The sequence below is a fragment of the Cynocephalus volans genome, chromosome 9 (genome assembly GCF_027409185.1).
Source record: "Cynocephalus volans isolate mCynVol1 chromosome 9, mCynVol1.pri, whole genome shotgun sequence".
Taxonomy (NCBI): Eukaryota; Metazoa; Chordata; class Mammalia; order Dermoptera; family Cynocephalidae; genus Cynocephalus; species Cynocephalus volans.
Window position 1 is genome coordinate 99,124,345 of NC_084468.1, and position 13,147 is coordinate 99,137,491.

At 38.8% G+C, this 13,147-nt stretch overlaps 1 protein-coding gene across 4 annotated transcripts in view; it reads left to right on the plus strand.

Moving 5' to 3' along the window:
• ANK2 (ankyrin 2) overlaps window positions 1-13,147 on the plus strand; it is a 249,644-nt gene that overhangs the window by 196,905 nt on the left and 39,592 nt on the right. For all 4 annotated transcript variants that reach the window (XM_063108814.1, XM_063108813.1, XM_063108815.1 and 1 more), the window contains 3 exons: window positions 1,450-1,661; window positions 2,380-2,584; window positions 11,758-11,854. In XM_063108814.1, the coding sequence (XP_062964884.1) occupies window positions 1,450-1,661; window positions 2,380-2,584; window positions 11,758-11,854 (514 nt within the window). The remainder of the gene's footprint in view (window positions 1-1,449; window positions 1,662-2,379; window positions 2,585-11,757; window positions 11,855-13,147) is intronic.

Consider the following 13,147-nt stretch of genomic DNA (forward strand, 5'->3'; position numbering starts at 1 on the left):
ATACCAAGTTTTGTGCAAAGCTGGATGTTTAAGGGCAAGTATAGCTGTTTATGAGTTTATCAGTCTTCCGGGATACAGGCAGTAGCTTCAGGTGTGGCTCACAATAGTAAAGAGGAGCCTGACCACAGCTCCTTTAATATTTCTTTCTGCATCCTGCTGAGGTTTGAATACCTTATCCAAGAGGGAGATGAGGAAGAAATTATGTCCTCTAGATGTGTAGGTCAATATCTTCCAAGCAAAATAAAAAGATAAGGATTTGTATTGATAAAACTTGTTCCCTGCAATATTTAGCTGCTTCTTGGAACCATTTCTTTTGTTAGCATTTAGGTTTAGGATATTTTCCTCTGAGATGTTTACCTCTCATTTGACACTGCTATGAGCATTGGCATCTTGTCCTTAGATGGGGACCCACTTATAACATTCTACATATGTAAAAGCTAAATAATCAAATTTGTATATGTTTATGTTTGTATGTTTGGAAATATATTCTTTTATAAATATATGCTAGTATTTGCCAGTGCATCAGTCTTCAATTTTATGATCAAATCCTGGGACTTGTGGCTTTTATTATCTCGTTATACCCAGTAGTCAAAAAAAACATAGTTGTTCTTCCTGCCTCTGTAATGAATTGTAAATTATTTCTAAAAATGAGTAGCTTTCTGAAATCCCTTAAAATTCAGTGTTCCACTTTGTTAAAATTTTCTACATTTTAAACTAGTCCAATTTTTTGTATTGCCCTAAACATCTACACTAATGCATTTTACAAAGTACATGATTCCATCCTCTGATGTTAGATGGCATATTTGGTAAGATAATGGTGTCAGGAGAATATTGAAACCCTGAATTCTTCACCACTGATCTTTTTTTATATCTACAGTGACTATCTCAGAGTTAACCATCCCGCTAGAGTTAACATGTGAACATAATTCTTACCATTCTGAGACAAATTTTATTCCTGCACTATTCTCCTGAGAACCGAAAGGGCCATATTAGTTCTTCAAACCCAATAACTGGTCTTTGAGCTAACTTTGAAATTCGCAAAGAATGGGATTCCATAAACAGTTTTCTCTCCATCACATGAACCAAGAATATAAAAGGTTCATTTTCATTCCAGGTTTGCCTCATACCCCTCATTTACAAAGACGGCCCTGCAATACTGCATCTGGAACGAGATGCAATTCTTTCACAGTCCCCTAAAAAGTCCTAGTTTTCACAAAGAAAGAAAGCATGTAAGATAAATGCTGATGGTCTTGAAAAATTGCATTTTTTTTTTTTTTTTGGTGTTGTTAAGATAACCTTGCTTTTTATATTTTTATATTGTTTGGAGCAAAAAAACCAAGAGGAGTTTTGCTGCCATATCTGTTCACTATTAACCATACCGATGAGTTTGCTAGAAGGCTTTGAGAAGGAAATTCTTGCTCTATGAAGATGGGTCATTTCTTTTCTCAGTGCTGGATAGCCCAGAAGACCTAGAAAAGAAACGCATCTGCCGCATCATCACCCGTGACTTCCCACAGTACTTTGCAGTGGTGTCACGCATCAAACAGGACAGCAACCTGATTGGCCCAGAGGGAGGCGTGTTGAGCAGCACGGTGGTGCCCCAGGTGCAGGCCGTCTTCCCAGAGGGGGCGCTAACCAAGAGGATCCGCGTAGGCCTGCAGGTATGCCCATGATGGATGCAGATGAGCCCAACATTCATTTTATTCTAGTGATTAAAAACTAGCTTCTCAAATGAGAAATGAATTGTTAAAGAATTAAATTATTACTGGGTCAGCAAAAGCTGCCATTGGAGATCAAAGGTCTCACTAAGTTTTATATGAGTACTTAGTAACTGTACTAAACTTATGACTGCTGTATTTGAAGTCCACTGTATCAGTCCATTTCTGCTGCTTATAACAAAATACATGGAACTGTGTAATTTGTGAGAAAATGAAATTTACTGCTTACAGTTTCAGAGACTGGGAAGTCCAAAGTCCAGGGAACACATCTGGTGAGGGTCTTCTTTGGTGGTGGCTGTACAGCAGTGCAGGGGTCTCACATGGCAGAAAATGGTGGAGCAGAGAGAGAGAGAGTTCCTCATGTGCTCTCCTTTTAAAGCCTTCAGAACCATGTCTGTGACCACCATTATTAATCCATTCATTAGGGCGTGGTCTTCAGAATCTAATCTAATCTCTTCAAGGTCCCACCTTTCAATTATCCTAATGGGATTTCCCACCCTCGATAGCTACAGTGGGGATCAAGCTCCAATGACTTTGGGGGGCCATTGAATCCACTGCATCCACCAAACTGATTTGTGAAATAAAATACCAATGTTATAGGGAAGAAATTTGACATTAGATATAATGATATATATTTAATATTTTTCTTTACTTTGAAAAGGCTCAACCTATGCACACTGAGCTTGTTAAGAAGATCCTAGGCAACAAAGCTACCTTCAGCCCTATAGTCACATTGGAACCTAGAAGAAGAAAATTCCATAAGCCAATTACCATGACTATTCCTGTCCCCAAAGCTTCAAGTGATGTTATGTTGAATGGTTTTGGGGGAGATGCACCAACCTTAAGATTACTATGCAGCATAACAGGTGAGTCACTTATGACTTCATTGTAAATATCAAGAAATGCATCTGAGAGGCCTGCAGGATTATATGCATTAGTTCAGGAAAAGTGTTTTAATTAACTAGGAAAGTGAAAGGTGAAAAGAAATCAACTAATATTTACTAAATTAAAGTCTGTATGTTAAACTATTAGATACTTTCTTATATGCATTGTCATTTTAATCTTCATAGTAACCCTATGAGGAAAAGGCCAATTTTGCTGAAAAGGAAACCAAGGTTGAAAGAAGTTCTATAACTGGCCTGAATTAAACCATAAATATTTGACAGAGTTCGGATTCAAACCCAAGCCCATCTACTAACAAAGCCTAGGCTTCAAGCCTTCATTGAAGACATCACCTTATTTATACTAGGAAAAAAATAGCATTTTTTTTTTTTTTTTTTTTTTTTTTCAAGTAAGGCTGTATCACCTTTGGTTTATTTGGTCTATTTTCACTAGTTTTCTTCCACTTTTACAATTTTATTCACTTCTATTTTTTTTTTTTTTTTTAATTTTATTTTGTCGATATACATTGTAGCTGATTAATGCTCCCCATCACCAACACCTCCCTCCCTTCTCCCTCCCCCCTCCCCCCCAACAATGTCCTTTCTGTTTGCTTGTTGTATCAACTTCAAATAATTGTGGTTGTTATATCTTCTTCCCCACCCCTCCCGGTTTGTGTGTGTGTGTGTGTATGTGTGTGTGTGAATTTATATATTAATTTTTAGCTCCCTCCAATAAGTGAGAACATGTGGTATTTCTCTTTCTGTGCCTGACTTGTTTCACTTAATATAATTCTCTCAAGGTCCATCCATGTTGTTGCAAATGGCATTATTTCATTCGTTTTTATAGCTGAGTAGTATTCCATTGTGTAGATGTACCACATTTTCCGTATCCACTCATCTGATGATGGGCATTTGGGCTGGTTCCAACTCTTGGCTATTGTAAAGAGTGCTGCGATGAACATTGGGGAACAGGTATACCTTCGACTTGATGATTTCCATTCCTCTGGGTATATTCCCAACAGTGGGATGGCTGGGTCGTATGGTAGATCTATTTGCAATTGTTTAAGGAACCTCCATACCATTTTCCATAGAGGCTGCACCATTTTGCAGTCCCACCAACAATGTATGAGAGTTCCTTTTTCTCCGCAGCCTCGCCAGCATTTATCGTTCATAGTCTTTTGGATTTTAGCCATCCTAACTGGGGTTAGATGGTATCTCAATGTGGTTTTGATTTGCATTTCCCGGATGCTGAGTGATGTTGAGCATTTTTTCATATGTCTGTTGGCCATTTGGATATCTTCCTTAGAGAAATGCCTACTTAGCTCTTTTGCCCATTTTTTAATTGGGTTGCTTGTTTTCTTCTGGTAAAGTTGTTTGAGTTCCTTATATATTCTGGATATTAATCCTTTGTCAGATGTATATTTTGCAAATATTTTCTCCCGCTCTGTTGGTTGTCTTTTAACTCTTTTAATTGTTTCTTTTGCTGTGCAGAAGCTTTTTAGTTTGATAAAATCCCATTTGTTTATTTTTCCTTTGGTTGCCCGTGCTTTTGGGGTCGTCTTCATGAAGTCTGTGCCCAGTCCTATTTCCTGAAGTGTTTCTCCTATGTTTTCTTTAAGAAGTTTTATTGTCTCAGGGTGTATATTTAAATCCTTAATCCATTTTGAGTTGATTTTAGTATACGGTGAGAGGTATGGATCTAGTTTCATTCTCCTGCATATCGATATCCAGTTATCCCAGCACCACTTGCTGAAGAGGCAGTCCCTTCCCCAGTGAATAGGCTTGGTGCCTTTGTCAAAGATCAGATGGCAGTAAGTGTGTGGGTTGATTTCTGGATTCTCTGTTCTATTCCATTGGTCAGTGTGTCTGTTTTTATGCCAGTACCATACTGTTTTGGTTATTATAGCTTTGTAGTATAGCTTAAAGTCAGGTAGTGTTATGCCTCCAGCTTTATTTTTTTTGCTCAGCATTGCTTTGGCTATTCGTGGTCTTTTATTGTTCCATATAAATGTCTGAATAGTTTTTTCCATTTCTGAGAAAAATGTTTTTGGAATTTTGATGGGGATTGCATTGAACTTGTATATCACTTTGGGTAGTATGGACATTTTCACTATGTTGATTCTTCCAATCCAAGAGCATGGAATATCTTTCCATCTTCTTGTATCCTCTCTAATTTCTCTCAGCAGTGGTTTGTAGTTCTCATTATAGAGATTTTTCACCTCCTTGGTTAACTCAATTCCTAAGTATTTTATTTTTTTGGTGGCTATTGTAAATGGGCAGGCTTTCTTGATTTCTCCTTCTGCATGTTCACTATTGGAGAAAAGAAATGCTACTGATTTTTGTGTGTTGATTTTGTATCCTGCTACTGTGCTGAAATCATTTATCAATTCCAACAGTTTTTTTGTAGAAGTTTTAGGCTGTTCGATATATAGGATCATGTCATCTGCAAACAGGGACAGTTTGACTTCATCTTTTCCAATCTGGATGCCCTTTATTTCCTTCTCTTCTCTGATTGCTCTGGCTAGTACTTCCAACACCATGTTGAATAGGAGTGGTGAGAGTGGGCATCCTTGTCTAGTGCCTGTTCTTAAAGGAAAAGCTTTCAGCTTTTCCCCATTCAGGATGATATTGGCAGTGGGTTTGGCATATATGGCTTTAATTATGTTGAGATACTTTCCCTCTATACCTAACTTATAGAGGGTCTTTGTCATGAATGAGTGCTGAACTTTATCAAATGCTTTTTCAGCATCTATAGAGATGATCATATGGTCCTTGTGTTTGAGTTTATTAATATGGTGTATCACATTTATTGATTTGCGTATGTTGAACCAACCTTGCATCCCTGGGATGAATCCCACTTGATCGTGATGAATAATTTTTCGTATGTGTTGCTGTATTCTGTTTGCTAGTATTTTAGTGAGGATTTTTGCATCTATATTCATCAAGGATATCGGCCTGTAGTTTTCTTTTTTGGTTATATCTTTACCTGGTTTTGGTATCAGGATGATGTTTGCTTCATAGAATGAGTTTGGGAGATTTGCATCCGTTTCAATCTTTTGGAATAGTTTGTAAAGAATCGGTGTCAATTCCTCTTTGAATGTTTGGTAAAATTCTGCTGTGAATCCATCTGGTCCTGGGCTTTTCTTTGTTGGGAGCCTTCTGATAACAGCTTCAATCTCCTTTATTGTTATTGGTCTGTTCAAATTTTCTACGTCTTCACGGTTCAGTTTTGGGAGCTTGTGTGTGTCCAGAAATTTATCCATTTCCTCCAGATTTTCAAATTTGTTGGCGTATAGTTGTTTATAGTAGTCTCGAATGATTCCTTGTATTTCAGATGAATCAGTTGTAATATCGCCTTTTTCATTTCTAATTTTTGTTATTTGAGTCTTCTCTCTTCTTTTTTTTGTTAGCCATGCTAATGGTTTGTCAATTTTATTTATCTTTTCAAAAAACCAACTTTTTGATTCATTGATCTTTTGAATTGTTTTTTGGTTTTCAATTTCATTCAGTTCTGCTCTGATCTTAATGATTTCTTTCCGTCTGCTAACTTTAGGATTGGATTGTTCTTGTTTTTCTAGTTCTTTAAGGTGAAGTGTTAGGTTGTTCACTTGCCATCTTTCCATTCTTCTGAAGTGAGCATTTAATGCAATAAATTTTCCCCTCAATACTGCTTTTGCAGTATCCCACAGGTTTTGGTATGATGTATCATTGTTTTCATTAGTTTCAATAAACTTTTTGATTTCCTGCTTGATTTCTTCTTGGACCCATATGTCATTAAGTAGAATGCTGTTTAATTTCCATGTCTTTGTATAGTTTCCAGAGTTTCGTTTGTTATTAATTTCTAGTTTTAATCCATTGTGGTCTGAGAAGATACATGGGATAATTGCAATTTTTTTGAATTCATTGAGACTTGATTTGTGACCTAATATGTGATCTATCCTGGAGAATGATCCATGTGCTGATGAGAAGAATGAATATTCTGAGGTTGTTGGGTGGAATGTTCTGTAGATATCTGCCAATTCCAATTGGTCTAGAGTCTTGTTTAGATCTTGTGTTTCTCTACTGATTCTTTGCCTAGATGATCTGTCTAATATTGACAGTGGAGTGTTCAGGTCCCCTGCTATTATGGTATTAGTGTCTATTTCCTTCTTTAGGTCTAATAGAGTTTGTTTTATAAATCTGGCTGCTCCAACATTGGGTGCGTACATATTTATGATTGTTATGTCTTCTTGATGGATCAGTCCTTTTATCATTAAGTAGTGTCCCTCATTGTCTCTTTTTATGGTTTTTAGTTTAAAGTCTATTTTGTCAGATATAAGAATAGCCACTCCAGCTCGTTTTTCTTTTCTGTTTGCATGGTAAATCTTTTTCCATCCTTTCACTCTTAGTCTGTGTGAATCTTTATGGGTGAGGTGGGTCTCTTGTAGGCAGCATATAGTTGGGTCCTGCTTTTTGATCCAGTCAGCCAGTCTGTGTCTTTTAATTGGGGAATTTAAGCCTTTTACATTAAGAGTTGTTATTGAAAGGTGTTGATTTATTCCTAGCATTTTATTGGTTGTTTGGTTGTCTTAGGTGTCTTTTGTTCCTTGCTTTCTGATTTACTGTTTGGTTTCTTTGTTTGTTGGTTCCTTAGGTTGTAGATAGTGTTTTTGTTAGCTTGTTTTCTCTTCATGAATGCCATTTTTATTGTACTAGCGGGTTTAGATTTTTCTTAGGTTTTTATGGCAGTGGTAGTTATTTTTCAGGAACCAAACCCAGTACTCCCTTGAGGATTTCTTGTAAGGGTGGTCTTGTGGTAGTGAACTCCCGCAGTTTTTGTTTGTCTGAGAAATATACTATTTGCCCCTCATTTCGGAAGGATAGCCTTGCAGGGTAGAGTATTCTTGGCTGGCAATCTTTGTCTTTTAGTATTTTGAAAATATCATCCCATTCCTTTCTAGCTTTTAGGGTTTGGGATGAAAAGTCTGATGTTAGCCTGATTGGGGCTCCCTTATAGGTGATTTGACGCTTCTCTCTTGCAGCTTTTAAGATTCTCTCTTTGTCTCTGAGTTTTGCCAATTTGACTATGACATGTCTTGGAGAAGACCTTTTTGGGTTGAATACGTTTGGAGATCGTTGAGCTTCCTGGATCTGAAGATCTGTGATTTTTCCTATACCTGGGAAGTTTTCTGCCACTATTTTGTTGAATATGTTTTCAATGGAATCTCCATTTTCCTCCCCTTCTGGAATACCCATGACTCGGATATTTGAGCGCTTGAGGTTGTCTGATATCTCTCTCAGATTTTCTTCCATGACCTTGATTCTTTTTTCTTTCTTTTTGTCTGCTTGTGTTATTTCAAACAGCCCATCTTCAAGTTCAGAGGTTCTCTCTTCAACTTCGACAAGCCTGCTGGTTAAACTCTCCGTTGTGTTTTTTATTTCGCTGAATAACTTCTTCAGTTCAGCAAGTTCTGCTACATTTTTTTTCAGGACATTGATTTCCTTGTATATTTCCTCTTTCAGATCCTGTATACTTTTCCTCATTTCATCATGATGTCTAGCTGAGTTTTCTTGTATCTCATTCAGTTTCCTTAGAATTATCACTCGAAATTCCTTGTCAGTTATTTCAAGGGCTTCTTGTTCTACAGGATCTAGAGTATGAGATTTATTAACTTTTGGTGGTGTACTTTCTTGATTTTTTGTATTTCTGGTGTCTTTTTTTTGGTGTTTATTCATTGTGGCAGGGGGTTTCACAGTCCACCGGTTTGAGACTAATGACTAACTAGGATGTTGCTGTGGTTGCCAATTTGGTATGGCTCCCGCCGTGACTGCTCAGTTGGCCACTAGTGTCTTGTGTGTGTGGTTGCCTCGGGTCTTGGGCTTCTCCGGGGATTCACCTTTCTGGTCAGCTTGTACTCTGCTGGGCTGGTGGATCACGTACCACAGGGTGTGTGATCTCTGTTGAGCTTTCACTTTCTGTACAGGACTTCTCCCCGTTCCGTGTGCTCTGGCCCAGGCTGTTAGATCGTGCAGTGGCGACCCCACCGGGTGTGTGGTTTCTGTCGAGTCTCCGCCTCCCTGGCCGCACGTCTCCCCCCTCTGTGCACACTGTGCTGGGCTGGGGTGTGTCTTCTGCACCCCTCGTCTATCAGCTGGGCCTTCAAGACCCTGCTCAGCACCGCCTCGCCCAGGAAGTCTACCAGGTTTCTGCTAGGCACAGACGACCGGTCTCTCTGGGTGCCTTTGTATCACTGTGTAGATCTTTCTCGGGTCTTGTTCACCTTTGTATCCCCCCGGTATAAACCGAGTCTAGTGCCCACCTGCAGCCTGCTCTCCGGCAGGTTCAAGCGGACCTGGGAACTCTCCTACCACACTATTCCCAACCAGAAATTCGTTAGGCTTTTTTTTTCAAACTGGTTGTCGCAGAGATGGTATCTGCCTCCCAGTAACAGGAAGTTTACCGGGCCGGAGTCCAGGGTGTGGTGGAGTGACAGTCGGCCCGCCCGTACTTCCTAGCCCTCCCAAAACTGGTCGGGACGCCCCACACCCCCAGCCCCGCCAGAGAACCGCGGAGGGAGTGGGAGAGGAGGCCGGTCCGCAGGGTCCGGAAAGCCCCGCGCCAGGCCAAGCAAATGGGCTCAGTGATGGCCGAGCAGGGCGGAGCTGCCTGCACCTGGGAAAATGGAGGCAGCACCGGGGCAGTGAGTGGCCTGGTGGTGCAGGCAGGAGCCGCGTGGGCATCCACCCCCCGAACAGAGCTGTGCCAGGGATCACTCACAGTGCTGTGCCAGGTCGGGCGCTCGCTCTGTCTCTGGTTTGTTGCCTTCCGTGTTCTCGGCGCTGCCGCCTCGGGCTGTTCAGTCGCGGCGCTGCTCGGGCGCTCCCAGGAATCTTCTTTAATGCCGGTCTGAAACCTCGAATCCTGAATAGGGCAGCTGGCCGCCTTCAGTGCGGCCCCAGCCTCCGGGATCCTGGCTGCATCCACAGCAGCCCTGGCGCCGTGTTCCCTGTTTCAAGACTCGGTTTTGCAGCTAAGAATCAGTTCTTTTCCTGCTCCACACTTCAAAGCTGTTGCCTGTAAATGAGGCAGCCTCTCCTGCCGGGGGCAAAGTGGCGTTGAGCCCCCACGACCGGCCAGCAGCAGCAGTCCTCACTTAAGAGATGGCCAGAGGAAGGTCCACAAGCTTCCCGGCTGCCTGAGGCTCAGTGGCCACCTTTTCCACCTCAGCTACTCCGCGCCAGCCGCTGCAGCCGCCGCCATCTTGAAAGCCAAAAATAGCATTTTGAATAATTATACCCAGTAGTTCAAATCAAACTATTCTGTCTAGGAATTGGTTATGTCTTCATCACTGATCTATTGAACTAACTTTAGAAAAACAAATTAAAGGCTTTTAATGATTAACGATTTTTGGTCTTTTTAATTGGTAGTTGTAACTTTCAGACAACTACCAAAATCTTAAAAGACATCCCCAGAACATTGGTTGGCTCTTCATAGCAATACCACCACAAATGGTGAGAGGCAGAAAAATCCACACAAATAACCTGTTTGAGGACTACAAAATTTAACTGATAATTTTCTCACTTAACAATAATTATATGATGTTGGAACTCAGTAAATATTAATACTGTCATTAGTAGAAACAATAACCATCCCTGGTGGTTTGGGTATTGTTAGACTTTGTTTTTTTCATTTCTGCTTCATATTAGCAGAATTTTTTACCATTATTTTTTCTCTTTCTCTAATTTTCCCTTCTTATTAATATGTTTTCTGTACTTATGATAGAAAACCATTGAGGTTATCTTATAAGTTTAGTAATATGACAGAATTTAAAAGCACGTGTACCAGGGCTGGCTCATTAGCTCGGTTGGTTAGAGCCCAGCCTTGTAACACCAAGGTCATGGGTTTGGATCCACATACTGGCCAGCTAACCTCCCCACCAAAAGAAAAAAAAAGAAAGAAAGAAAGAAAATATATGAACTATAATGAGTGAAGGGGGAAATCATATGCTTCACTTATGATCTCTTTCCCAATTGTTCATTTCTGGATATTACCTAGCATTCCTGGGTATTTTTCCCCATAATTTTTGCTCCATGGGTATATGATTAACCCTTTTGTAATGTGCAACATAATGGCATGGATGTGAGATAGGTGAGACTGAAGAATGTCTATGGTATACCCTGCCCTTATTATGATCAAATGAATATACTTCATGGGCCCAGACACCACCTATTTATTCCAGCCCTGTCTTCAGATGGGTTTCTACTAAACAATTCCTTAAGTTTAATTAAAATTATTCTAAAATTTAATACTTAAATTTATGTATTAATTCTACAAATACCTAGGTGTTTGAGTTTTTATGTTTTTCTACATTATATAGTCCTGCTAAGAATATGTATTTTGAAGGCCTACTAGAATAAACTTCCATAACCTTTCTTTAATAAGTCATTCATTTCTTTAAGAAACTTTAGAGTCAAGATTTTTCTTCACCTCAAACACATATTCCTCCCACACCAGTTTGACTGTTTTGTCCATATCTATATCAACTTAATTTCTCAGTAGAAATGAAAGACAGTCATCATCAGCCTTTGTGGTGATCTTTCTATTTACAGAGGCCATCCTTTGGCATTCATTTATTTGTTTATTCACCCTGCAGTATTTACTGAGCTCTTAATATTTTCCAAGTATTTCTTTTTTTGCAAATCTTTAATTGTAAGTTGAGAGGAAATTTCATTTTTTGAAAATAGTTGCATGAAATATAAAGTTCAGGAACCAGAGAATATTTAGATTGTTCATTATTTTAACAAAGTATTCAGCTCCTTAGTTAGTCAAAGAATCTTTTAAAATAGCCAACTGTATGCAATTCAAAATTATCTTCAGAGCCTAGCAATTACAACAAAAGATTCAGAATGTCAGGCAGAGAATAGAATGCCTAGTAAACAGTTATTCAAATAAATAACTCCCCTTAAATTTAGTTCCTTGAGAGGTGATGTCTGCTATTTTTTTTCAGTGTGTCATTTTTTAGCATGTAATTTTTAGTCATTTTGTTTTCAATGTGTCATGTTGAGGGGAGGATAGGATTATGCTGGTGAACACAGCCAAAACCACAAAGACTTTATTTTACAATTCAGAGTTTGGAGTTTTGCCTAATTATTTTTTTTCAACAATCATATTATTTCAGGTGGAACCACTCCTGCTCAGTGGGAAGATATTACAGGAACTACGCCATTAACATTTGTCAATGAATGTGTTTCCTTTACAACCAACGTGTCTGCCAGGTATGGTTATGCAGCACAGAAAACCCCGCTATGAAATTGTCCCCCTCTCCCACCCAAAAAACTGTCCCTTGTGTTGTTTTATTTTGTTTCTTAACTTTTTTAAAGTGATTTTTTTGTTTGATTTTAAATATGGTCTGCATGTACTGTCATATTTTAAACTTGACCTGCCAGCAAATGTAATAGTGACAATATAGTAACAAAGTACTACTAGTTAAAATCTAAGGAAAATGAGTGACTGACTGCTTTGGCTCTATGCTTTTGACTCTGGCTATAGCAGCCACTGATGATTTTCCAATCCCTATCATTTTGGGAATGATAAATCTCCTTTTGCCAGCAAAATAGCCTGAACTATGATGAATATAACAAAAACACAAAGTCCACCGTGTTTTGCTTAAATAGCTTAAATAGTTTCAATGGCTCTTAAACATCCTAACACATTTGCATATTACCCATTTATGTACTGCACATCTTTAAAAAGCTGAAGCTGTCTGGTTTTATTTCTTATGCACATATTGACTCAATTTATTAATATTAGTTCCCATTTATATGGTCTTTAATTGGTTGCTAAGCATTTTCATATTTCTTTAATTTGATATTACAACATCTTTGTGACTTAAGTAGGGCAATAGGCCTTAAGTCCATTTCACACATGAGAAAACTGAATTTGAGAGTGGTTAAAACTTGAACTCCTGTGGGGGAAAGAGAAATCCGATAAAAATGCATGAACAGTTAAGTAGTAGTGCACAGCAATAGCTGGGTGTGGTGGCACATGTTTATAGCGCCGCCACCCAGAGGGCTCAACTATTGAGTCTACAGTTCTGTGCTTCAGTGCATTCTGCCAATCATACATCTTACAGTCTAATGCCAGAAGATGACAAGTTCTGAATGAGATATACTAAAAGAATTCAGAGGAGGGTGTTCTCATAGTTAGAGAGGGTGTCCAAGAAAAGGTGACTTTTGAGACATACATCAGAAGCTAATAGGCAGATAAAAGTAGAAAAGAGAATGACATGAGCAAAGATGCAAAGACAGAATGCAGAAGGTGTATTGTGGGATAGCAACAATGACCTATGTAGTCTGTAATTCACAAATAATGCTGGAATGTTGGTTGACAACACTGTTTATAGAAGGCATTGCAGGATACATAAAGAAGTCAGAGGTCACCATAAATATATACAATTTCTACTTGTCTATCAAAAATTGCAAAAAAAAAAAACTACATGAAAATAAAAATAAATAAAAATACTACAAAATAAAATATAAAAGAAAGCTTCAGTTACAAAAAAATTCAAC